Source organism: Mastomys coucha, unplaced genomic scaffold (assembly GCF_008632895.1).
Source record: "Mastomys coucha isolate ucsf_1 unplaced genomic scaffold, UCSF_Mcou_1 pScaffold23, whole genome shotgun sequence".
NCBI lineage: Eukaryota > Metazoa > Chordata > Mammalia > Rodentia > Muridae > Mastomys > Mastomys coucha.
This window is the reverse complement of record NW_022196906.1, coordinates 93,118,666-93,146,392: the sequence shown is the minus strand read 5'-3', so window position 1 is coordinate 93,146,392 and position 27,727 is coordinate 93,118,666. Positions and strand designations below refer to the sequence as shown.

General features: G+C 40.0%; 1 protein-coding gene across 3 annotated transcripts in view; it reads left to right on the top strand.

Moving 5' to 3' along the window:
- Positions 1-27,727, top strand: part of Armc8 (armadillo repeat containing 8) — a 94,574-nt gene that overhangs the window by 16,883 nt on the left and 49,964 nt on the right. For 2 of the 3 annotated variants that reach the window (XM_031345783.1, XM_031345781.1), the window contains exons 2-9: positions 587-663; positions 16,450-16,521; positions 17,874-18,016; positions 18,266-18,363; positions 20,852-20,944; positions 24,717-24,797; positions 27,058-27,133; positions 27,230-27,320. In XM_031345783.1, coding sequence (XP_031201643.1) covers positions 587-663; positions 16,450-16,521; positions 17,874-18,016; positions 18,266-18,363; positions 20,852-20,944; positions 24,717-24,797; positions 27,058-27,133; positions 27,230-27,320 — 731 coding nt within the window. The remainder of the gene's footprint in view (positions 1-586; positions 664-16,449; positions 16,522-17,873; positions 18,017-18,265; positions 18,364-20,851; positions 20,945-24,716; positions 24,798-27,057; positions 27,134-27,229; positions 27,321-27,727) is intronic. The other variant, XM_031345782.1, reaches the window with a different exon arrangement.

Genomic DNA, 27,727 nt, shown 5'->3' with positions numbered 1-27,727 from the left:
CACACACACACACACACACACACGCACGCACGCACGCACGCACGCACGCACGCACGCACGCACGCGCATGCATGTATCTGGCTGCCAGTGGAGAGCACATGTGCCCACCTCTCTGTTGACAGAGCTTGTGGGGCTCAGCACAAAGGTCTCAGTGCCTAATTATATTTCTAACAAGATCTGGGTGTCTTTTTCTCACCTAACATATAGTTTATCATGCATTTTTTCTCAGAGCTTTTTAAAAGAGTAGCAAAAAGTAGTACCCCTTTAGTTCTGGCTTTTAAAATGAACCAAGTTATGTGCCTTGTTCATTTCCCAAACTGACCTTTTTTTTTTTTTTTTTTTAAATTGGGTGCTCTATAATTGGTCATTGTCATCTTGAGTTGAACACTGTAGTTTCTAGTTGTTTTCATAACAGAGAAGTCCCCTACTTACATTAGCATGCCAGTAAGGAAGCAACTAAACATGTCCTGGAAGGAGGCCATCTCTTCCTGAAGGTAGACTGTTTAGTGATTTAGTATTGTGGGTGATTCTATGAATTTGTGATTCGCATGGCTTCAGATGTCATCATTTTTCCCCTGCTTTCTAGGAGGTAACAGCTAGCAGTCGCCACTATGTTGACAGGCTATTTGACCCTGATCCCCAGAAAGTTCTCCAAGGTGTCATGTAAGTAGTATGCATTTAAGACTCTATCAAAAAGTCTTTTTTCTCTTCATGTTTAATCTGCCAAATATTATAACTATGGAAATGTAGGTGTAACTTCTTTCCTTACATTTGGGTTTATTTATGAGATGATTGCTTTACGTTCATGACTTAATATTTTATTATAAAGGTCCATTGATAGTTTTTAACTACTAATGATTGGCTTCATATATTGTAGAACGCATGTTTTCTATTTTAATATTTCCTTTGGGGAATGCTTTTGCTTTTAGTATCTATAAAAATAAAATTAAAAACTAATAGGATTTTGTTGTTGTTTTGCTTGTTTTTTGACTAGCTTGTCAACTGTCATCAAATTTCCCAAGTGCTCAAAACCAAAATATAAATATTTAGAAAGCAGTCATTAGAAAATTTAAGTTATTGATAACAGAGAACATGTATGTCCTTCTTTCTCCAAAGTTCCTTGATCTTTAATGAGGGAAAACATTTTTAATCAACACATTGTAGGTGATTTGGAAATTAAAGTTGGACAAGTGGGATAAGATTTCAAGGGACTAGAAGGCAAATTTTCTTTCCTTTTGTGTTCAGTGGCTTTTCCTTTTAACATGTTAGTTCTGAGGAAAAAGACATATAAGGATGCTTGTGGAACTGGAATGTACAGGGCCTGTAGGCCTCATTTTTGTGCAAGGAACAAGGTTCAAAGGAGGGTGAAGATGAAAAGTGTTCAGGATAGCCATCGGGCCATGAGGATGGGTCTCCTCCCCTTCCTCCTCCCAATGTTTCCATTCCTTGCTAATGTTTCCAGTACATAGTTCTTTAAACTTTATTCTTGCTCAGCCACAGTAAGCTACACGCTTCATTTATGACCTTTCTTTTGGCTATAATTCTTTTCAAAAAATAATTAAATGTAGTTGGGCATGGTGGCACACACCTTTAATTCCAATACTCAAAAGGCAGAGGCAGGTGGATTTCCATGAGTGCAAGGCCAGCCTCCTCTATAAAGCGAGTTCCAGAACAGCCAGGGTTACTCAGAGAAATCCTGTCTTGAGTGTTGGGGGAGAAAAAAGCCAAAACCAAATAAAAATTCCAAGTAATGTGTGTGCTCAAGTATATGTCTGCACTATCTGTATGCTTGTGTCTGCAGAAGCCAGAAGAGAATGTTGGATCCCCAAAGGAGAGTTACAGGAGGTTGTGAGCCACAGTGTGGGTACTGGGAACAGAAGCCCAGGCCTCTCAAGAGCAGCAAGTGCTTCTGACTGCTGCGCCATCACTCCCACCCCTTGATTCAGTCAGGAAAGCTGGCTGGGACTCACTTAAAATATTTGATACCATTTTTCCCTTTGTTTTAGAGGAGCAGAAAGAGGTGATACTTTCTCCCCATGATAACTTTGCTTTTGTCTCCTTAACTGAGAGAATTTGTGATGATCTAATCAGGTCTTTTAAAGACTAGTTTGAATGTTATCAGAAAAAGTGGTTTGAAAGCCTCCACTGAGTAAATTAGTTTTGGTTATGACTACCCAATTAGCGGAGAGGGTAGGTTTACGTGACATTGCTCTATAGGCAGCAGGCACTCCCTCCATGGACCAGGCAGCTCTCTAGTTACACAGTACTGAATGTTACTTAGGTTTCTTCAGTTTAGTTGAAAATGCTCATTGAGTGTTTGTTAGTAAACATTAGAAGATGATATGTCCATCGTCACCACTGCGTGGTAGGACTGACTAGTCAGACGCCCTAACCTGGTTCCTTGGGTTATGTCTGATAGAGTAATGCTGATGCTACCTGTCATTTTCAGGGACATCTTAACTTTCCAGAAACCACTGTAGCTTTCTAAAAGCCGATAAGTAAGAGAGTTCCAGAGTGGAAGATGGAAGAACAGTAGGGACACTTAAGTGTAACACAGCAGCTTAGGTGTGATGCTTTAGGTAGCCTTAGTGCCTCCTGAAAAGGGGTCAGGTCTTATGGGCAGACAATGGAAGGGTGTTGACATGAAGCCCTGGAGTGAGCATGGGTGTTGGAGTTAGCCAACAGTATGTTAATCCCTGGTTGTGACATTTCCTGGTGGGGTCCTCTCCTAGCTGGGTGTTTGGGCCAATTACTCAATTTCCTTGAACCTTTATTTCATCATCTTAAAGAGAAAATAACCACCTATCCTGCCAGGTTGTTGTAAGAATTATAAAATTCAGTGCCTGTTATGGATACTATCACTTAAGTAGTGGCCAGTTGTTATTGGCCCAGTTTTAAATAACTTTAAAAGGATATGGAAAGGCATTAACTTCCCTAGTGTTCCCTCTACTTTGTGGAGGTTCCTCAGTACAATATTGATAGAAGAAAAAGGGAACCACAGTGATATTTAGGAAGAGTGTATCTAATTCTTTTAAAGATGTATTTATTTATTTTATGTATATGAGTACACTGTAGCTGACATCAGACACACTAGAAGAGGGCATTGGGACCCATTACAGATGGTTGTGAGCTACCATGTGGTTGCTGGGAATTGAACTCAGGGCCTCTGGAAGAGCAGTCAGTGCTCTTAACTGCTAATCCATCTCTCTAGCCCTAATTCTTTTCTTTTTTTTTTTTTTTAGATACACATTTTCATAGAATCACATAGAAGCTATATTGGATGCAGTAGATATCTAGAGGAAGATATTTAGACTAGAGCCAACCAAAGATAGCCTGCTTGTTTTAGAGGAGGAATAGACAAACTGAAGTAAACAATTGCCAATCTAAGATGTTCAAATAGAGGAATATAAAAGACTTGATAAGAACTATGGCTTAGTCTATAAGCCAACCAGAGTTTTATGTTTTTGCTATAAAATTTATTTTTCTCACAAAAGATTATGAACATAAGTAAAATATTATCAGGAAAAAAATTCGAAAAAAATTAAAGGTAAGCAATGAGTTTTATCATAGCCTATACTGGTGACATAACTGTAAATATAGGAAGCTGCTTTGTGGATAAGCAAGCATGAGTATGTTCCTAGTTGGGGACTGCAGCCCTGTTGGAAAAATTCTATTAGCAATCAGTACTACTTGGAAGTTGTTAAAGGATGAGCAGTTACCTAGTGTAACTTTTTGTTGGTAGCATAGCATTGAACATGAACTTGGAGGGCCTACTATATGAAAGGCCTCAATACCAAATCCTATCTGTTTTTTCTAAATGAGTGAAGTTTCATATACATGACTGAATTAGAAGAGAGGTGTGGTGTGAGATATGTGCAGGTAGGAGTGGTACTTATGTAGGCCATGAACTGTAGTAGAATTTGCATTACAAAAAGGAGTAGGCATAGCAGACAGACTAGATAGACTACATTGCCAGTTCTCAGCTTTCTCTAGAATGGAGAGCTGTTCGTGACTTTAAATAACAGTTGTAGAAATGGAACATGGTAGTAGCCATAATTCTAGCACACAGGAGGCAGGGGCAGGAGGAACTTGAATTAGAGGTTAGCTTTGGCTACATACCAAGTTCAAGGCCAACCTGGGCTATGTGATACTCTGCCTCAAAACAACAGCAACAAATAACAAAGGACAGTTACAGTATAGCTTTTTTGGCAAGGTTAGCATGGTATTGGTTCAACTATCTTAAACCCCATAGTTGAAGTGTTCAAAGATTTTGCAGATCATGAATCAAATCTCCTTAACCTCTCACACACATGTGCCATGTGTTCAGAAACATCTAAACAAGGCTTCTGGTCTGGTTTTTATTTTAGTGATTCTTCAAAAGATCAGTTGATATTCCCATCTAACTGTGCTTTTATATACTTGTGTTGAAAGGAAAAGGTGACCTGAACAGACGTGGCTAGCTCTATTGTTTCAAAGTTGAGTGTACTCAGAGCTAGCCTAGATTCCTCCAGTAACTCACAGGCAGTTGTCAATCCCACAGTAGTGTAATTGTGACAGGAATCAAGTGCTTTCTAAAGGATTTTATTGTGCTAATGAGATGAGATTGTTTTGGTAATGATTATTGTTTTCTGGTTCCAAAAAATAATACGCCTCTGCTTTTGATATAGACAAGTTCTTTCTTTTCTTCTCTTTCCTTTCCTTTTCTTTTTAAACAAACCAGGATTAATAGTTCCTATAAAAATGAAGTGTTTATTTCTTGAAAAATTTTAAGTTACAACATTAACTTTTAGGATAATTTTTAAATCTATCTAAAGTGATTTTAAATTATTTTAATGTATTTGTCAATAAATATATGTATAAAACAACAGTATTTTAGAGCAGTAGTGTAATAGAGTAATCCTGAGTTTTAAAAGTAGTGCTCTGAAATGAAACTTAGCCTGGGAGGTATGGCCAAGAATGACAGATTGCTATAGTTTTATTAGTTCAACTTGGCATAGTCTTTACTGCTATAGAAACACCTTTCTATGTGTATGTGTGTGATGCTGACTTTGAAGGTCAGCTACGTATTTGCTCATATATAAAACACATCTTTTCATATGTACCTATTTGCTGCCACATTCTTCTGTAATATTCTAACACACTCTTTGATGTTCTTTGGAACGATTAGGGTTAAAATATTAACATGCTTCAAAATGTTTTAAATGTGTTACATAATTTATTAAGTTGTACACTTTGTTTTTTTGGAGAAAATAAGATGATTTGCAGTCATGTTGGTAGAACAGAGTTATTTAAATCCACTAAACAGTCTAATTTTTGAGGCAGTATTTAATTTGCAGAATTGTTCATTCATTAGGGGTAGATATAATCAAGATATTGTATACATGTGAAATTATCAATAAATAAAAGATATTCTAAAAATAATACTCATTTGTTATTAAGGAATCATAAGATGCTATAGAGAAATGAAACATTTATTGTAAAATATTTTAATTTTATGTGAGTATCTGAATTACATTTTAAGTATCTAGATCACAGAGTGAGCTAATTTACCATCATCCCTCAGGCCCATTCTGTTTGTAGATATGGTAGGAATACAGTGAGTGTTTTAAGTTGACTTGAGCCAAGTTTGCTATGTAAAGTTTGTTTCCTTGGCCCAAGGATGCAGCTGGTACTGGAAGGGACTTGGGGGAAAATGACTCCCAATTCAAGATTATGAGTAATACATCATCATTGAACTTATTTTTAAATTTCTTTATGGTGGTTGGGGGCACTGGAAAGATGGCTCTGCGATTAAGAGCACTGGCTGTTCTTCTGGAAGTCCTGAGTTCAGTTCCCAGCAACCACATTGTGGCTCATAACCATCTATGATGAGATATGATGCCCTCTTCTGGCACGCAGGTGTACATGCAAATAGAGCACTCATACATAAAATAAATAAAGAAATCTTTAAAAAATATTTATTTATGGTGCTGAAGACTGATTCTAGTTAAGTGCTCTCTCTAGCTCCTGAATTCTAGTTAATATAGCAGCTTACACATGATTGTTAATCTGAAATATTAATATTGTTTAATGGGGATATGAATAAATGTATCTCATTCTCTAGCTGTATTTAGAAATAGAAAGCTCATCATATTTGGATGATTTAATAAGATGTCTTATATTGCATTCTTTTTTTAAGATGTTGCTTTATTCTTAGCTAACTCACAAACCTGGTTTTTGTTTTTTTTTTCCCCTCCTTAATTGTACTGGCTGGTTTTGTGTGTCAACTTGACACAGGCTGGAGTTATCACAGAGAAGGGACCTTCAGTTGGGGAAGTGCCTCCATGAGATCCAGCTGTGGGGCATTTTCTCAGTTAGTGATCAAGGGGGTAGGGCCCCTTGTGGGTGGTGCCATCCCTGGACTGGAAGTCTTGGGTTCTATAAGAGAGCAGGCTGAGCAAGCCAGGGGAAGCAAGCCAGTAAGAAACATCTCTCCATGGCCTCTGCATGAGCTCCTGCTTCCTGACCTGCTTGAGTTCCAGTCCTGACTTCCTCTGGTGATCAACAGCCATGTGGAAGTAAGCTCAATAAACCCTTTCCTCCCCAACTTGCTTCTTGGTCATGATGTTCGTGCAGGAATAGAAACCTTGACTAAGACAAATTGGTACCAGCATAGTGGGGTATTCCTGTGACAACCTGACCATGTTTTGGGGAGGATTGTAGAAGGACTTTGGAACTTTGAGCTAGAAGAGCCATTGGTTGTTAAGAGCTCTATGGGATGTTGTGTAGCAGCTTGGAAGATCATGTTGAGAACAATGCAGAGGATGGAGGCCTGGCTTGTGAAATTTCAGAGTGAAGATTAAAGACTCTATCAGGGCCGTTGCTATTTTGATTGTGAAGATTCTGTGGTTTTGGTTAGTTGGGGCTGAAGAATCAGCTGTGATTAACAAAGATACCAGAACTACTAAAGTGAAAACTTTGCATTACTGGGACTATTGATGCTGGTTAAGCTGGAGCTAAGAAATTAGTGGTGATTAAGAAGAGACCAGCATCATTGAGGTGACATCTTCTGGGAAGTGGTTTTTGAGAGCAAAGAGGCTGTGCTCCAGAGAACCTTGGTGTACCTTGTGCTGCAGCAGGACTTGGTAATGTGTAAGGGTCACCCAGGTGGTACTGATTTTGAAGGCATGAAGGGGTCATGAAGAGCAACTGAGGCTCAGCACAGTGAGAGGCCATGGGAAGCCATTGGTGAAGGTGCAGCCTCAGTTGCAATTGATGGCCCAGGACTGAAGGGATCATGCAAAGGAGTTGAGGCTTGGAGCCATGAAGAGAGCCTATGAGAGGGTATTGGTGAAGCCTAGTTACAGCAGAGGACAGCAGTGTTTTGGAAATGTCAGTACCATGCAATGACCACCAAGGACTGCAGCAGCAGTGGAGCACAGGCATCTGGAGCCTAGAAGACAAGATGTGTGCCACAAAGGGCAGAGCTGGAGAAGTGACCAAAGCCCTTAGAGGAGCCCAGAAGATCATGAGTTGGATCCCGGACTTTGGTTTTGCTTTTGATTGTGACTGTGCCCTGATATTTTTCCCTCTTGAAGGAAGAATGTATTTTAGTGGAGCCCACAGTTAAGAGACTTTGAATTTTAAAAGATATTGGACTTTTTAAATTGATTGAACTTTTAATATTTAAAGACTATGGGACTTTAGATCTTGGGGATGAATAAGAAAATAAGGGTTGAGGCTTAATAGTGATGTGTTTGTGTGTCAAGTTGACAAGGGGTCAATTGTACTGGCTGGTTTTGTGTGTCAACTTGACACAGGCTGGAGTTATCACAGAGAAGGGACCTTCAGTTGGGGAAGTGCCTCCATGAGATCCAGCTGTGGGGCATTTTCTCAGTTAGTGATCAAGGGGGTAGGGCCCCTTGTGGGTGGTGCCATCCCTGGGCTGGAAGTCTTGGGTTCTATAAGAGAGCAGGCTGAGCAAGCCAGGGGAAGCAAGCCAATAAGAAACAAGCCACTTAGAAACATCTCTCCATGGGCTCTGCATCTTGCTTCCTGATCTGCTTGAGTTCCAGTCCTGACTTCCTCTGGTGATCAACAGCCATGTGGAAGTAAGCTCAATAAACTCTTTCCTCCCCAGTTTGCTTCTTGGTTATGATATTCGTGCAGGAATAGAAACCCTGACTAAGACAAATTTATAGCATATTGTCTTTGCTAGTGAAAGTTTATAAGTGGACCAAACTTTATACTCAGATTGTAATTTTAGTACCCAACATATTATTCAGCTATTTCTTATCACTTAGAACAAAAATGACTATACAATAGTATTTTCTTCTAAATGAGAGCTGCCTCAGGTAATTGAGAAATAACTTTGGTTCAGAATGAACTGGTATAGCTGAACTTTAGTCTGGAACGCCAGCCTTCATAAGTTTTAAGCTCATTATTCTTTGACTGATTGAAACTTTGTTTCTTCAACAGCTCTAGATTTCCAATTTTTTTTCTTTCTTGCCATTATTTTAACACCAACTGTACTGTTTGCTTTCTATGTCTGAATTTTATGTGTGTGTGGTAGGCACTATACATTGCATTAGTATTTGAGTCTTTTGTCTCAAATATTTTTCAGAGCAAAGTAAAAGGAAGTAAAGTAGAAAGTTTAATCTCCATGTGAAACTGTGTGTCTCCTAAAACCATTTTCGGCCTGTTCAAACATTTACAGTTGTGACTCTGGCTTCAGTCATTACCCCAGAGTGCACTGAGGTGCATTTGTAGTGCTTTAATGCCAGTTCCTCCCATCTCCCCAAAAGGGACATCTCTAAAACATGTTTTAAATCCTTCTACCTGAGAGTTCTTCTGTTTCTGTTTTGTTTTTTAATATTTATTTTTGGCAATTTTATGCATATAAAGACATATCTTGATGATATTCCCCCACCTCCCGCACACACACATAGATGTTGTTATTTCAGCTTTAATTTAATATGTCTGAAATCAGAGCAGATCTTTGTCTTGCTGAGTGATTTTTTTCTTTAGGCTTCCTGTGCTTTATTGGCTGTCCCCAAACATGAAAGAGTTTGAGTACCTACTAAGTGCCAGCACTGTCTGTTTGTCTAAAGGGTTCAGAAGCCTAATGGAGTCAGGTAATAGCAGACACAGTTAATCTCCCTTTCATCTGATCACAGTCCCATGATGATGACTGTGTCATCCTCTTAGCTGCTCCTCTTGACTTGAGTCTTGTCAGTGCACCAGCCTGTCTCCATGTAGTTAGTTGCCTTCCTTGGGCACTGCTTTCTTTGTGCCTGTCCTCAATCCAGTCCTTTCCTTTAGCCCCTCTCTCCTCTCTGTCACTTTTGTTTATTGCCACTCTAAAGTGAACCTTCTTTTTTCAATTGACATTCCTTGCATTTGCCCCTAGTATATACTGTATCCATGCTGTAGCATAATCTACCAACAGGCCTTTCCTTTACTTTTGCCATTTACCCAGGTTCTGACCATTTTCTGCACTTCAGCATAGTTCCTCTCATTGCCTCATAAATCTTTTAGGTTTATTTATTGTCTATATTTTAAGCTTTATTATAAATATTAAACTTATAATTCGACTGACCTTATACTGATAGCAATATTTTCATCTCTCCAGGTAGACAGTAACCCTTTTTAACACCCAGTACAGTGCAGAGCTCAGGAACTAACTGTTGGCTTTCAGGAGAATTTAATGAACCACACTTGCCCTCTTCCCAGCATCAATAGAGAAGACAGGCAAGAAGTTGTATTCTTTGATCTCCTGGGAAAAGGATGTCTGACTAAAAGTTAGAAATGCTTTTATTTTGTATATAGACATAGAAAATAAAAAGAAAGATAGGAAATTTATTTTTCTTTCTCACAAGGTTGCTATTAAAAGGCTCATGTGTAAAAGAAAAAATACCATCTGCCATAGAAAACATGAATTGGTTCTTTTGTTTTGTTTTGGTTTTTGTTTTTCAAAACAGGGTCTCCCTGACTAGTCTAGGCTGGCCTTAAAACCCATGATTCTCCTCTCTCAAGCTCTTCAGTGCTGGGATGACAGGTACAAGCCTCAAACCTTGTGATATACTTGGATCTGCCATTTAATATGCAGATTCTCAAAAACAAGCAAGCATACAAACCTGAGCTGCAGCTTCCTCATATGTAAATGGGGTAAAAAATACCCAAGGCTACCATGACTATGAAATAGAATAGCAGGTATAGAGTGCTGTGTAAAGTTTAAAGATGTGTGGGAGAGAGGGAGGGAGGGAGGGAGAGAGAGAGAGAGAAAGAGAGAGAGAGACCTTGAATAGTTAGTTTTGTTATACTGATTATACTGATGTCTTCATTGGGTAAAGAATTATTGTAAGTAATGATTCATTTTTTTTTTAAGGACATTTAATTGGGGCTGGCTTACAGGTTCAGAGGTTCGGTCCAGTATCATCAAGAGAGGGGAGCATGGCAGCATCCAGGCAGGCATAGTGCAGGAGGAGCTGAGAGTTCTACATCTTCATCTGAAGGCTGCTAGGGTGAGGGTCTTATAGCCCACACCCATAGTAACACACCTACTCCTAAAAGACCACACTTCCTAATAGTGCTACTCTCTGGGCCAAGAATATACAAACCATCATATTCCACTCACTGGCCACAATAGACCTGTTCAAACATGAGTCTATACCTAAGTATAGCATAATGAAAAATACGTTTAGTCCAACTTTTAAAGTCCCCGTAGTCTATAGCAGTTTCAAAAAGTCCAAAGTTCAAGGTCTCTTCTGAGATTCTTTCAATCACATAAAAATCACCAAAGCAAGATAGGAAACCAGCTGAGCACACTCCAAATAATGCATCGCCGTGGCTGATGTTAAAGCAGTCTTCAGATCTCCACTCCTTTTTCATCTTTGTTGACTGCAACAAACTTCTTTCTCCCTGGCTGCTTCCATTCTCTGTTAACGGCTTTCCTCTGCAGGTAGCCCACAGCTCTGGCATCTTGAACATATTGCGGTCTCCAAGGCAACTTCAATGTTATAGCTTCTTGTTTCAATGTTTGGGCTCCTCCAAAGGGCCTACTGCAGCTCTGCCCTCTGTAGCACTCTAAGCTCGGGTTGATCCACTTTATTGCTGCTGCTGTTCTTGGTGATCATCCCATGGTCCCAGCATCTCCAATATGCTGGGATCTTCTTCTGCAAGCAGGCTTCATCAATAGGTTCTCTTCGTGGTGCCAAGCCTCAACTCCTTTTCATGACCCCTTCAGTCCTGGACCATCAAGTGAAACTAAGGTTGCACTTTCACCAATGGCCTTCCCTGGCCTCTTACAGTGCCAACCTCAGCTGCTCTTCATGAACCCTTCATGCCTTCAAAACCAGTACCACCTGGGTGACTCTTATACATTAACAAGTACAGCTGCAGCACGAGGTACAACCTTGGCTATCTTTTGAACACAGCTTCTTTGTGCTCTCAGAAAACACTTTCAGAAGATTTCACCTCAGTGATGCTGGTCTCTTCTTAATCACCACTAATTTCTTAGCTCCAGCTAACCAGCATCATTTGTCCCAGTAGTCTCCTTCTCTTCTTGACTATAAAGTCGCATGGCCAAAGCTGCCGAGTTCTGCTGCTTGTGGGAGCTGGAACATGGCCCCCTTGTTCTATTATATTATCACTAGCTGTTTTCCAACACTTTCATTATAAGTAATGATTCATATAGTGAGGTCTCTGATATTTCCAGGTCAGACTTACATTCTTGCCGGTAAAAGGGAATGGACTAATAGCCTAAAAAAGAGAAGAATGTGCTCCAATTAAATGCTCTAGGGGGATACCTACTCAACCTGGAGCTGTCAGATCATCCTGACATTGACATCATTCTTAGACTAGAAGACTGAGGAAAGAGATGATTAGATGATGACAGGTAGATTGACCGACTCTACTGCCTACTTAATGTGGTGACTGCCATCTTTTTCTGTTTTAACCGCTTCATGAAAATGACCTGCTAAGCCATTAAAGTAACAACTGAACATATTTAAGTTCCCTATCTAACATGGCTATATTTACTTACTGGAGCCAAAGTAAACATTCTTTTTTCTTAGATATTGATACAAACTTTTAAGAGAATTAGAAAATTAGTTTTGTGTGTGTATGTGTTTTGTCTGTAACACACTTTACTTTCAGGTGTTTGGGGTGGATCCACAAAGTATTGTAGGGAAAGACACCTCATTTTTTTCTTAGTTTAGGGAGGATGAAGGGATAGTGAAGAACAGGATTGAGAGTTCTGTAGTAGAGAACCAAGGTAGTGCCTGGGATGACAGAGACGGAACAGGCAGAGTCTGGGTTGGCTGTGCTGCATTAGCACAGGAGGAAAGGAGACACTAAGTGGGAGGTGATAGGAGTGCACAGCAGACTGCTAGGCGACAGTGGCAGTGATTCAGAGCTGTCTCTAAAAAACCTGTTGGCTTACTGAGGAACTAGGAGCCTAGATATGCAGTCTCTCACTAACTGTTCTTTACTGTTCTTGGTATTTTACTATTGTGTAATTGTGTATCAGAACTTGTGTTTTGTTTTGTTTTGTTTTAATAAACCTTAATAAATCTCACTCAGCCTCATAACGAATAGTTAATTATCTGTTTTAAATCATCCAGAAGATCTGAGGGAAAGTTTACAGAGAGGGTTAGATCAGTCTTTAAAAGACCTAACCTTAGATGGTTAATGGAAAAACATGAAGTTTCAGTGTTTGCCTCAGTAAATAAAAGTCACCTTTAGCAATTCATGCTGACACTGGCTTTTAGCATACCTCTAAACACTAGGATTCCCCAGGGATTATTGAAGAAGATAAAATGATTTATAGTGTTCTCATATGAAATGCTTAGTTTTAACTATAGTAGAAACCTTCTGAGGTAGTTGATTTCGAGAACTGCCAGGGTATCGGGAGACAGCTGTGTGTTGATGACTCACTCGCACACAGTGAATGCTGCTGAGCTAGTTCTGATTTTCTAAATGCTTAACTTTTGATTAAAGCAAAAACGTTTATTTATGTGACATATATGCTACAAGAAAAAGTGTCATTTTCTTTTTATTTATGTACTTACTTTACATTTCTACCACAGTTTCCCCTCACTCCTCTCTTGTTCCTTCCCTTCCTCCACACCCCTCCTCTTCCCTATCTACTCCTCACTTTCTCTTCAGAAAAGGGGAAGTCTCTCATGGATATCAATCATCCTTGGCACTTCAAGTTGCAGTAAGACCCCATGCACCTTCTCCTATTGAGGCTAGACAAGGCAGCCCAGTAAGAAGAAAGGATTGCAAAGGCAGGCAACAGAATCAGAGATAGTTCCTGCTCTTATTATTAGGAGTCCTACATGAAGACCCACCCACACAATTGTTACATATGTGCAGAAGGCCCAGGTCAGACCCATGCAGACCGCCTGGTTGGAGGTTCAGTCTCTGTGAGCCCCTATGGGCCTGGGTTAGTTGATTCTGTAGGTTTTGTTGTGGTGCCCTTGACCTCTCTAGCCCCTTCAATCCTTTCTCTCCCTCTTCATCAGGATTCTCCAAGCTTTGTCTATTGTTTGGCTGTGGGTCTCTGCATCTGTTTCTTCAGTTGCTGGGTGAAGCCTCTCTGATGACTGTAGTAAATAATTATATTAAAAATCTCAATGTGGAGAGCTGGAGAGATGGCTCAGTGGTTAAGAGCACTGGCTGCTCTTCCAGGGGACCTGAATTCAATTCCCAGCAACCACCTGGTGGCTCACAACCATTTGTAATGGGATCTGATGCCCTCTTCTGATGTATCTGAAAAGAGTGATAGTGTACTCATACATAAAGTAAATAAATAAATTAAAACATTTTCAATGTGGGGTTTCTTCCCGCCTTTGACCCTTTATGTCCCTGGATGAAAAACACACATGGCCTTTATATTTTAATATGCTTTAAGCAGCACACTAGCTGGGCAGCTGCCTGCCCTCCATACTGCTAGTATCCACTTCCCTACCAATAACTCCGAGTTACTACTTATAAGTTTCTGTGTTCCATCTGGGCTGCTCTTAACTCCAGTTAGCCAGCCCACATGGCCATGTTTTTAATGGCCCAGCTATCCCATCGCCACTCTCCTCCTCCCTTCTACATGTTCTTCCTCTTTGGCTACTTTCTGCTCAACTCCACCTATGTCTCTTCTCCCCAGCTATTGGCTGCTGACATCTTTATTTATCAATCAGAATTACTTGGGGGAAGGGTCCGGGTCCCTCAGTGTCTTATGTGTCATGTGTCTTCCGTGTGGACTCTCTTGCCTTTGGGGCAAACAGTTTTGGGGGGACCCAAATTAGCATTATAATACAAGTAGCATTAGGCCAATCTACTTCAGATGATGGTTATAGTAGGCTTGTGTCTGCAGGTGTAGCAGAATATTATTAGTGTCAGGGGTGGATGCCTCTAGTGGCATGGGCCTCAAGCTGGGCCAGTCATTGGTTGGCAACTCCCTTACTTTCTCCTCCATCTTTATCCTGGCACATCTTGTAGGCAAGACAAATTGTAGATGGATGGTTTTGTGGCTGAGTTGGTGTCTCAATCCAATCCCTCCATTGGAAGTATTGCCATTGCATGATTACAGGAAAAAGCGAGTTCAGGCTCCGTTTCCACCATTGCTAGGAGTCTTAGCTAGAGTCACTCTCATAGATTCCTGAGAGTTTCCATTGTCCTTGGTTTCTAGCTCCTCTCAGAGATGTTCCTTCCCCTCCGATCCTAGTTGTCTCTCCCAGTACTCTCTCCCTCTGTCTCCCCCTATTCTATCCTTCCTATTTCCATGTCACTTGCTTTAAATTTGTATAAAAAGGGTTTTTCACATACTTGTAAAACTAAGACTGGAAGCCTTTGTGGCCATCCTTACAAGTGTCTGAGATGGCCTTGGCTGTGGTAATGCTCCCTCCCCACCTTTAGAACAGTGCTTTGTAGAAACACATACCTCTTGTGCTCAGTACCAGACAGTTCTCATCAGGTACTTCAACAATATTTCATTGGTGATTATGAGTTAGTTTTGTCTTATTCATATTTTCTCTACATATCCTTTGGGCCATCTATGAATTTGTAAACTGAATAGACATTTATAGAGGTACTCTTATTTTAGAAAACAGTTTTATTTTTGATGTAAAGAACTCTGCTTTGTGTGGCTAGAATAAAAACTTGCAAATATATAAAAATATACAAGAATTACTTTTTATCTTCCTAAAAGATAATTGGATATGTAAGCAGAAATAGTAATCCTGTGTAGTGTTGTTTCTAACCAACTTGAAGACAAAGTGTGTGAGCATAGTAGGATACAGAAAGGGCAGGATGGAAATGTGTTCACAACTGTCTTCTGATGTTTAATGGATATTCATATGAAGACTAAATGAATTAAATATCAAAAATTAGATATTAAATTTTAGAAATTAAATATTGCATTGGAAATTTTAAAGAAGCCATTAAAAACCAAAGTGTGTGTGGGGGGGGTACAGCTAACAAGAATCAAGCAGTTAAGGTGGGATCATAAAAACTGCTCAGGGGCTGGAGAGGTAGATGAGAGTGATTAAAAGTGCTCTCGCTGCTTTTACAGAGGATCTAAGTTTGAGCAACCCTCCCTTGCACTCCTTCCCCCCAGCCCTGTCCCTGATGTACGGTTCACAGCTACCTGTAACACAAATTCAGGGCTGGTCCGACATCTTTTGGCCTGTACTCACACACACACACACACACACACACACACACACACACACACACAAAGAAGGGAGAGGAAGAGGGAAGAAGCAAAAGAAAAAGGGGAAGAGGAGGAGAAGGAACATTAAATCACTAGGATCAAATAACTATTCCTGAAATCCTTGCCCTCCAGCACTTATGACCATCTCCCTTACTCTAAGAGTCTTCTGCTTATGCACACACACATGGGGGCGTGAATATGAATGGATATATGAGATTATGAGAATGAATGTGAATCCCGAAAGGCTGCTGAGCTCTGATGGAGGCTGTGTGGCTCTGTGTCACACATGAGGTGGGACACAGTGGTTCTTGCTGCAGTCAGGTAGGTGCCATTGGCTACTCCCAGAGCCGTGATGAAGTAGCCTAACACATCTTTTGTGTTCAAAGGAGCGTTGCCCATTTTAGAGGGAGTCCAGCTTGTTTTTAGTGGAGTCTTTACCAGTACTCAGGATTTCTCTTCTGCAGGATTTCTGCTTCTTGTTGTATAGTCCCACAGCCAGTTAGCACCTGTCACTGTCCCCTCTCTTTAGCACTCTGGCTGACAAGGGTGAGGAATTTGAGATTTTTATTTTTGTTTTTATGATATTTTTATTAGATATTTTCTTTATTTACATGTCATATGGAGGAGTTGAGATTTGTCACTCATTTCTGTCCTTGCTTTATCCAAGATGTTGCCTGATAAAGTGGAATGAGTTGGCCTTTGACACTTTCCTACGGTGTCTCAGTGTGCTTGTTTTTGTTTTTTTCTTCTCCTGAATTTAGAGACATGAAAAATGCTGTAATTGGAAACAATAAACAGAAAGCCAACCTCATCGTTCTAGGAGCTGTTCCAAGGTATGTTTACTGTCTAACTTACCCTGCCATTCCTGCCCAGGCTCTAGTGTCCTCTGACTTCCACTATAAGACCCCTCGCTTATCATAGTCTTTCTTGTTTTTAAATATAAATGTGTTTTTAAATAATGCCTTAAAGTACACTAACCGTGTCTGAGGAAACATACACACATAGATGCGAGTGTGTGTGCTTAGTGAGCACCAGGGTTCATAGAACAAGGAAAATGGTCCTAAGTGGTAGAGGTTGAGGATTTGGGGGTAGTTCTTTGGGAAGTGGGCTCAAACAGGCATGGGAGAAGTAGAAAGAGAGGAAAGCCTTCCATTCACAAAGAACTTCACAAGGACTCTGAACATTTTTGTTAAGAAAATTAGTAATGAGTTCCTCTTAGTATTACTGCTCTGAGTTCAGGATCCATTTCTACTTTGCATTTAAGATTCAATAGGACTTGGCACTAGGAGTTTTCAGACCCTGAAGGGACCCACCAGGAAGTGGCATATAACACAGGGCATGGTGTGGTTTCTACAGAGACCACTTGCTTACAGCTTTTAGATTTATAGTTTAGTAAACTGTGATAAAATATTTATTTTGTATGAAATAAGACAATGTCTTGGATATTTGTTTCTCAATGTTTTCTCATTGACTATAAATAAATAATTACTCAAAAATCCAAATAAGTTCAGACCACTATATTTTTATTTTTCATTTTTTAAACTTTTTGAGATTATAATATTATTCCATATTCCCTTCTCTTTCATCTCTCCGATCTTCCCTCTTTTTACCTTTCTCTTTCAAATTTATGGCCTTTTTTTCTTAGATGTTGGTTTTGTGTATGTGTGTGTATGCTCACTGTTACTCGTATGCAGGTTTTCAAGGCTGACCCTTTGATTCTTAGTGACCAGTTGGCATGCTCTTCTTTGGAGAAGACTCTTTGTCCTGGTCTATTCTTTAGCTTCCTGTCCTTCTTCATCTAGGGGCGAGGCCTTGTGAGGTTTTCCCCATCCATGTTAGCATGTCTACTGGTGTCGTCCGTGTTTAGACAGTCACGTGGTGAGACTTAATGTTATAGCTTCGACATCCTTGGAGACACACTCTCACAACAGCTTCCCTGCTCCTCTGGCTCTTACAGTCTTTCCGCCTACTTTTCTGCAATGACCCTTGAGCCTTAGGTGCAGGAGTTGTGTTGTAAACGTATCCATTGGGAGTGTACTTTGCAATTCTGCCTTTTGATTGATGTGTCTACCACGTTTTTCTTATGTGGGCTGTATTTCTCATGCTGCTTTTATTGCACTGCTTTGTTACATTAATTACGCTTTGTTTTACAGTCTGTTTACCCCACCCCCCCTTATTTTTTTAGATTGTTGTATTTGCTTCAACAAGAAACCTCAAGCACAGAACTGAAAACTGAGTGTGCAGTGGTGTTGGGGAGTCTTGCAATGGGCACAGAAAACAATGTCAAGTCTCTACTAGACTGCCATATTATCCCTGCCTTACTACAAGGTATGTAGGGAACCAGTTTCTACGTACTCTGTTTATACTGTTTTAAATTCTGGCTGAAAGATGTGTCTCCTTTAATCCCAGCCCTCGGGAGGCAGAGACACGCAGATTTTTGTGAGTTTGAGGTCTGTTTGGTCTACAGAGCAAGTTCCAGGATAACTGGGCTACATAGAAAAACCCTGTCTCAAAAAATAAGACAAAAAAAACAAACAACAACAAAAATTGTGTTTCACATGTAGTTTATCTTAATAGGACTACTGTCCCCAGACCTGAAGTTCATTGAAGCTTGCCTCCGATGCCTACGGACAATCTTCACCAGCCCTGTCACTCCAGAGGAGCTACTGTATACAGTGAGTTTGGGGTATTTTAGGGTCACAGTGCTTAGTGTTTCCTAATTCATAACAAGAATTTGACTTTCTGTTTATTTGAAATATTGAATGTTGTAGGCTTTGTAAATAAGTGAATGAATTACAGTTATACACTTTGAGAACTTACATGCTGTTTTTAAAGGCTTAGCTCTGTGTGTTGATTTTATATGTAAATTAAGGGAGTATGTTTTTCTAAATTATGAAACACTTCAGTTTTATGCCTAGGAGATTTTATATCATAGAGACAGTTGAAAATTCAAAAGTGTTAAAAGACAGTGCAGCCACAGAACTGTTTAGTGTACCTAGCTGACTGGACTGTGTATCAGGTACTAATTATAGTCAGTCAGTAAGCAAGAGGTTATTTCTTTGTAGCAGTTAGGTCCCAGTTCTTCCTGCCATCCTCATGCTCCCAGAAGTAAGACTCAGACTCAAAATATATTTCCAGACAGCTAGGCTCTTCTCTGACTAGGTCATAACTAAAGATAGCCCTCATTGTACCATGTAGCTAGTTACTGTGCTCAGGTACTGTGCATCGATTTCGATCTTACTGGCCCAATCTCCTGCCTGACTATCCCAGAATTCTTTCTCCTCCCCTCATGTCCCACCTCCATTTTCTGCCTAAGCCATAGGCCATAGGCTTTTTAATTGATGAGTGATGCATCCATACAGTACACAGGATATTCTCTCTACATTTCTATCCTACTTATCCTACAGGTAATTGGGGCCAGTTATGTAACTGTGCCTTGTTTTTCTCATGTGTACACTACAGATATAGAAATGTCGTTGACAGAGAGGTCACCCATAAGAAGATGGTTGGGGTTGGTGGGTGGGTTAGTGAGTCAGAGAGCAGAGAGGAAGGAAAGAGGAAGAAGTGGATGAGAAATGAGCAGAGTCTTGGATGTTCCCTCTGCTCGTTCTCAGCCTCCTGTACTTCTTTGGCAGTTTTGAAGTCTTTCTCTTTTTGTTTTAAAAACTATTCATGACAAGAGTCATACTAACATGCAAGCAAGGGGTAGAGATTCCACTTTCCAGGAGTGACAGCCTTCTGTCTCCACTTAGCCCTTATATATTGTGGACATTCTTTCCTCCTCACCCTCCTTCTTTTTGTCTGTAGACCAGCATTGTTCCTTTGGGAAATTAGTTAGGTTTCATATTCTTAGATCCTCCTCAGGCTTGCAGAATCAAAATCAGTCATTGAGACCATTCTTTGGAAATTTGTGTGTACATCATTTGTACATAAGAATGGCTCTGGAATGTGGCCCACTTTAAAACTAGGAAGCTTGAGCCAAGTTTCCTTTTCTATCTGGTTCAGTCCGAAAATCCCATTTTAGTTTGTAGTTGGTTTTGCATTACAAATAAAAGGCGATCTAGGAAAGCCTGGCAACAGGACTCTCTTTTCCTTTGCCACCATGTATTTCCAGTAAGCAAGGTAATAGGCTGTAAACTGTTCTTGTGTGATTGTTTGTGAGTGGTGTGCAAGAATGTGTGTGCGTGCATTTCTATGGCTGTGCATGCTCATTAGTATCCTTGTATATGTGAGGCCAGAAATTGACATTGGGTATCTTCCTAAGTTGCTCTCCACCTTATATATTGAACCGAGAGCCCATTGATTGAGCTAGTTTACCTAGCTGGCCTGCTTTGGAGATAACCCTGTCTGCTTCCTGGGGCAGGGATTACTGATGGGTTGCCACACTCACCTGGCTCCTGGGTCCTGGGGGTCCGAACTCCTGATCCTTAGGCTTTTGTGGGCACTTGGATAGCAAGCATTTTACCCATGGAGCCAGCTCTCCAGCTTAGGAGTGGGCTTTATGTAAGAAGTTATTAATGCGATGTGCCCTACCTTGGCTACATTGAAAATAGCTACCACGTCATAGTTGTTCCTGTTATTTACTATAACATCCCACAACCCAAATTGTCAGACTTGTTTTATACAGTTCTTCGGTATATACTGTTTAACATCGTTTGTCTTAATAAGTCACCCCATCACATTTTGATTTCAGAATTGAGTGTTTTCCTGTTTCTTGCAATACTGTTTGTTTTATAGTGAAACCATTGGTTACTCACAGAGGAGCTATTAAGTTCTCTGTCTTGGATTTTGTTTTTGGGGATGACCATAAAACATCTTTCGTTACCCTATGCTTGAACAGTTCTGGTGGTCATGGTGCTTTTATTTTCTATACTTTAAGAGCTTTGATTTAATGCCAGTAAGACAAGAAGCTCTGGGGCTGGAGAGGTGGCTCAGCGGTTAAGAGCACTGGCTGCTCTTCCAGGGGTTCTGAGTTCAATTCCCAGCAACAACATGGTGGCTCACAACCATCTGTAATGGGATCTGTTGCCCTCTTCTGGTATGTTTGAAGACAGTTACAGTGTACTTAGATACATAAAATAATATACTTAGTTGTAGAAAGACTCACATATATGCTTAATGCTTAAGTTTTTTGTTTCTGTCTGCTCCTTCCCCTCCATCCAGGACGCCACGGTGATACCACACCTCATGGCGCTGCTGAGCAGGTCCCGCTACACCCAGGAGTATATCTGCCAGATCTTCTCACACTGTTGCAAAGTAAGAACTAGAGTAAATGTTCTCACTGTAAACTTGTGTGTCTTCTCGTATGTAACAGAGCTGATTGTTGAAGCCTAAAACACACTCTGGCTTACTTTCTGGCTGTGAGTATGATACGTGGGGGTGAGTGTGCTGTTTGACATCTCTTTGAGCCTTGTGTAAATTTTATTGACTTCAGCATACCGTACGTTTGTCTCCTAATTGAGAGCTTTTACCTTTTCACTTAAAAGAAGTGCTTGATAGCCTCTCTGTAGTATAATGGTCTGAGGGCAGTGTGGGAAGAAGGCAGAGCAGCAGCACCTTGTCCTGCCCTCTACAGTCCTCCATGTGCTCAGGGTCTGAAAAGTCCAGATTCTGTGCTTTTAAAAGGCCTTAGCTGTCTTAGAACTTGGTCTATAGACCACCTGGCCTTGAACCCAGAGATCTGCCTGCCTCTACAAGTGCTACAAATGTTCCTAAGTGCAGGATTAAATGCCTGTGCCACCACCACCTGGCTTTATTTGAAGTTTTGATAATTCCTAAATGTTTTTTTACTTCTACTCAGTTCATTGTGCATGTTCGGATTATCTAGACAGTGACTGAGGCCAGCATTGCCCTCCTTCCTATTATGTGTAACTCAGATGCCAGGTGGGATGCTTCTAGCCTCAGGAAGGAAGTAGAAACTAAATGTCCCTACCTACCTACAGCAGGAGGCGCACTATTCTGTGCTGTTTAGCATAGCTTCCCTAATAAAATTAATTAATTACCTGGCTTCAGGAATGATATCTACATTGCAGTCTAATTAATTTTAACCCCATCTAGGCCCTAACTGATTACCAAAGCCTAAAATATAAGGGTTTTTGTTTTTTGTTTTCGATTTTTAGTTTGTTCCCTCCCCCCACCCTCAGTCATTGAGATTTCTGTTCTTGATTGTTTTGAACATGTATAGGCCAACTTATAGAAAACGAAACTTTGCTGAAATTCATTCTCTAACAATGGGTTCAAACCCACAAGATGTAAGTATTCCTAATGACAGAGTAATGTCTGAGTCCATCCTTGCAAGTAGCTTTCAGGGTTGAGCACCAGAAGTTTTTCGGCACCTGAAATTGCTGGGTCCTGTCTCAGCTGTGGTCAGAGATGAGGGGGCCATTACATCACTTCTGCTTTACTGAAGTGATGTATGTCAGCCAACCTATAACCATTACTAACAAGCAGATTTTATTAGAGAAAAATCACCTTTGCTAATTTTTTTGACTGATAGTTTAGTATTCTTATTAAATGATCACATTTAAGTATTCTGAGATAGAACTGAACCTCAAGGGACATGAGCTGAACCCGTGCCAACAGTAATGACTTGGGTACACAGTAGCGTTGTGTGTCTTTGAAAAGAGCTGTCCATGTGGTCATTCTACTGTACTTAATCGTGAAAATCTTTTGCTTCATGTTTTTTTTTCATATAAGCTCAAGTAAATAAAACTACAATAGGGTTTTAAGAGTCATTCATGGGACCCACCTATCTGAAATTAAGTGGAATAGGACTTTACAATAGATCGGTATCAACATTAAGTCACTTCATATATTCTGAGGAACAAAACAGAAAGAGCCGATTACTAAAGCACTGTATTATAAACTAGTTATAATTACATCTTGGAATGTTCCTGTATTATCAAGGTACAAAAAAGGACTATTAATCATAGTTGTTAGAATTCTAATTTCTAAATTGTTGTTGCTTTGCGAGCAATTTCTCAAATTCCTGACATTTCTTTGGTGTTCAAGGCTGAAAGGGATTATGTAGTCACTGCGTGGTGGATGGTGCCTCACTGCCCACCCACTAGATTTTTGCAGGTAGATTTGTAGAGATGAAAGAGACCCTCGACAAAAATCTTAAGGTGAGCCCCTCTTCTCTAGTTGGCTTTCTTTGCAGTTCTTTCCACAACCCTGTGCAGAGGCCTAGAGCAAAGGAAGGCTTTGCTTGATAATAAATATTTGTTGCCATCATTTGAGATTAAAACATAAGGCATCTCTGATGGTGTATGGGAGGCAGAGGCAGGCAGATCTCTGAGTTTGAGGCCAGCCTAGTCTGTAGAGTGGGTTCCGGTCTATAGAGTGAGTTCCAGTACAGCCAGAGCTACAGAGAAACCTTGTCTTGACAAAAACCAAAAAAAACAAAAAACAAAAAAAAACAAAAACAAAACAGTAAGGCATCTCAACAGCAGGAAGTGTAGGGTGACTGTGCTGGAACTCTCCCCAACATTTGATTTGTAAATGCATCTTTTGTTAGTACTACTATTGAGAGATGGATTAGACCTTAGAGAAAAACCAAGAGACTGAAATCTAAAATTATGGAGCATCCATTTAATAGACATGGGACAGGACAAATAAGACAACTCGTCTGGACCGATAGGATCTGTAAGATAAATTGTGAAGAGAATTTAAAGGGTTTAGAGCAGTATACTTAGTATTCTACCCTTTGTGTTAAAATGGGGTAAAGCGTACACACAGATTTGCTTATATACAGTTTGTTTTGTTCTGTTCTTGTTTTTGTTGTTGTTCCTTTGTTTTGAGATAGGGTCTTAAAAGGCACTAAAGGTGTGCACCACCACACCTGACTACTCGTCTCGTCTCATAGCTTAGGTTGGTTTGAGTAGTGATCCTTCTGTTCGGCCTTCACACTACTTGGATTATAGGTGTAGGGCACAAAGCCCAGCTTTTTTTATAGGTGTGAAGTAATACATTATAATTAGTTGACCTCACATCACAGAAAGTCTGGCTGCAGAGAGAGAGGCACAGAGAAGTGCAAGTGTTCGAGACAGTCTTTCTTCCTTAGCCATTCTGGTCGTCTCTCCCAGTGTTTGCACTAGCATTCTCTTACTGCTCAGCTTTTTAGTTCTTTGTATATTCTAGACACTAATCCTCTTGTCAGATGACTGAGCTGTCACTGATTTTTCTCCCCTTCTGTGGCTGCCTTTTCACATGTTGTTTCTTTTGCTGTGCAGAAGCTAGTTTCATGAGACATCAAAATGAGACAGATTCTTAGGAGACATGTTTTTTACTTGGTTCCCCATAGCAATCTCCATCATGTTTATGATGGACAATCATCTGAGACAGTTTAGAGAGAGCATTTAGAGCAGTCCCCACAACATAGCAAGTACCCAGTGAGTAGTTGCCATACTTTCGTCTGCAGGTTAATGAGCTGAGAGGAAGGAAAGTGGCCTTAAAGCCTGTGCCCTGAGCTCGTCATAACAGTCATAAAGGATGCTCTGTACAATATGGATGCATAGTGGACAATAAGTGCATTGTGCCCTGTACTCTTGGTGTTTATCATTGTAACCTAAGTTCTACACAAGCATGCATCCACTATCTTGTTCCAGCTTCCTAGAGCAGTGGTTCTCAACCTGTGGGTCATATATATCAGATATCCTGTATATCAGATATTTATGTTATGATTCTTAATAGTAGCAAAATTACAGTTATGAAGTAGCAATGAAAATAGTTTTATATTGGGTGTCACCACAACATGAGGAACTGTATTAGAAGTTGAGAACTGCCTTACATTCTTTTCCCTTCCTTATTCTTGAGGGGTAAGGAGGAAGATGTAGATGTGCCATGGGAAAGTTATGGCAGCACCTTATATACTAAGGCCTCTCTGTCCTACTTTGGAGTTTGAGTTTGTTCAGTCACAGGGCAACTGAGAAATATGTGCTGTGAGAAATGTAGTTTACTTTAAAGAAGTGTGATTTTTATTAGAATCATGATTTTTGTTAATGTGTTACTGTGTTCTTTTCTCTTGCAGGGGCCAGATCATCAAACCATTTTGTTTAACCATGGGGCAGTACAGAATATTGCTCATCTGCTAACCTCACCCTCTTACAAAGTAAGATGTAATAAGTTATGTCAGATTTTATGTTCATTTTCATTAATAGAAAGAAGCCCTCAGCCTGGCAGTAGTGACTCACGCCTTTAATCCCAGCAAACAAACAAACAAAGATGCCCTCATATTTTATTGCCTCTTCTGTGATCAGGAGTAGATTTCCCCCCATCCATCCATACGGGATGTTCTGTTCCATCAGTAAGGTGGTACAGGGGAATTTACTACAGCATGTTCTTCTTTTGGGAAACAGTTGTCCTTGTCCATTTTTTTTTTCTTTAATGGCATGTATGAGTTGTGGATTTTTACTTGTGAAGCAGTGTTTCAAATTTCAGTTTATAGTGCTGAACCTGTTGTTGAGCTGATGCCTTCATATGTATAGGAGTAGGACAGACTTTGGATTTTGTGTTTAGAGTCTTTCTTGATGTACACTGACTCTAACCTATGGTATATGCCTACATATGTATCACTCTAAAATGTACCCTGCTTTGTGTTTTGAGTTAAGATGTCAAAAGTTTTCAGGCTTAATAATTTTCTTTGCTGCTTTTTATGTGTAGATAAGCAATATTATAACCCATAATTAAACATGAAGTCAAACTTTAGCTATCACAGTTGCATAGCTCTGAGACTATAGAAATAGTGGGACATTGTCTTATGCCTGTGTAAACTAAATAAATCAGAACAAGGAAGCACTAATTGTTGATCTCTTTCTGCTTGTGGTGACACTGGTCTATCATCTTAGTGTCCTTTCTGGTTAAGGCCCCACCTCAGACACTCACCCTGTGATTATTGGTGGAAGCTTACAGGGTAGAAATGCATATGGCACCAGCTCAAAACTAGCCAAAAGCCAGGGAAAGAGCTGTGTACTGAAGCTGTTCCTCTGCCTTATGCCACACAGAGATGGTCATTATACCTCCCCCCAACTACCCATGGAGACTCACCACACTGTCTCCCTCCCAACTTCATGTCTTCTATTCTTATTGTTGTTGGTGTTGTTGCTGTTATTATTATTATCATTATTATTATTGGTACCTCCCTGAGTCCAGTCAGTTTCTGCCATGTGCAGATGGGTGTGGGGCCATGCACTGGAGCACAGACACCCTTCCAGTGACCACATCCTTTCAGTAGCCATCAGCTGCCTATAAGATGTAGCAGTGGTTAGGTAGGATCGAATACATGGTATACTTTATGAAATTTTCAAAGAATTAAAATACTATTTTTTAAAAATACTTGTAGAGGTGCTGTTGGTTCTCTCATGACTGCCCAGCCACCTGCCCATATAGTATTCTAAACAGACTTTTCCGAAAGAAAAAAGGAAGAACAACAACTTTTCAGGCAGTTCTTTGTTGACCCTTTATTCTTGCAACTCTCTAGCCTCATTAATTCCCCATTTTTTAAATTTTCCATCTTTTTCTGCCCTATATTTATTCTCCATAACAAATTTTAAATCTTAAGAGTTTGAGAAAGAAAGTGTCTAATACTCTGTCGTCAGTGACCTTAGCATCTTGTAGACTGCACCTGAGGGCACGAGCCAGCACTACAAGCATTCCCAGGTGAGGGCAGGCTCTTCAGTTACTTGTCCTGCTGGAGCCTGCCCACCTCCTAAGGTGGTTCTGTGTAGCATCCGGCTCAGTGGTGAGGATGCAAGGTCATCTGGTGGATACCCTGGTGGGGATCCCATAGATATGAACATAGAATATAGCTTAATTCCTCTCTAACCTTTATGGCAACATTACTTCTTGATTTAAGAACTCTATCTCACACACATATATAAGAACAACAAAAAGCAAAACAAAATAAAACAAAAAAATCCAGAGTCCTTTACTTAAGACCTCTATACAGAAAAAGAAAGTTCCCATTTGAAAGGCACTTGATAATTTTTATTACGTTCCATCCTTCTACCTTATAAAGCTTACATTTTACATAATGTTTTTTTAGATTTGATTAGGTATTTTTCTGTTGGTTTTAAGTGAGTGCAACTTTCTCATTTTTTCTTTTACTTCAAGAATTACTTGGCTTCTGTTGTTGTCTCTGCATATGCAGAAGTTTTGTTATTACTGTGGGTCATTTTGTTTAGTTCTAATGAATGACTCTGGCCTTTGAACGTTCTAGGCAAGTGGCCTGTTTGAGCTGCGCCTTCTGCCTCTTCATAATAAGTAGTATTAAATGATTATTCAGAAGAGGACTTCAGATTCTGAAGCATTAAAGTCATATTATAAAAATTTAAATAATTAAAATATGTAATTTTTTGTTGTTGTTTTTACAGGTTCGAATGCAAGCACTGAAATGCTTCTCAGTCTTAGCCTTTGAGAATCCCCAGGTATCGATGACCCTGGTAAACGGTAGGCTGGAACTTTCCATGATACCTATGTGTTTAATTTATGAATGGCACAGATTTATAGGATTTTCTTACTCTTCGTTTTTTGTTTTGTTTCTAGTTTTGGTTGATGGGGAATTGTTACCACAGATATTTGTGAAGATGTTACAGAGGGATAAGCCTATTGAGATGCAGCTCACATCAGCAAAATGGTAAAAGTCAAAACACCTTGGATAAGATTCCGTTAGCACTGGAGTCTGAGTGTGGTAGCATGATGCTTGCTTCCATTGCATCTTGTTGGGGTTGAAATTTGAAAATCACTAGGCTGGCTTATATTTTTCCAAATTGAACATGTTCCTTTATACTTGGCATAAGGAAGAAGGCTGTCATAAAACTGTTCATAAAAAAATTATTAAATCTACCATATGTCCTCCTTGTCTTTAGGATAAAAGAACAGAAATCTAAATGGCAATGCATTCTAAATATTCAGCTAGGAAGACAAAGATAAAGAACCCTAGAGTGTTGGTTGAATTAGCAATACAGTGATGGGTTGTACTAGGTTAAACACTATACTAAGTGTTTAACTCCAGTAGAAAAATTAGAATTTTGTATTATAGGT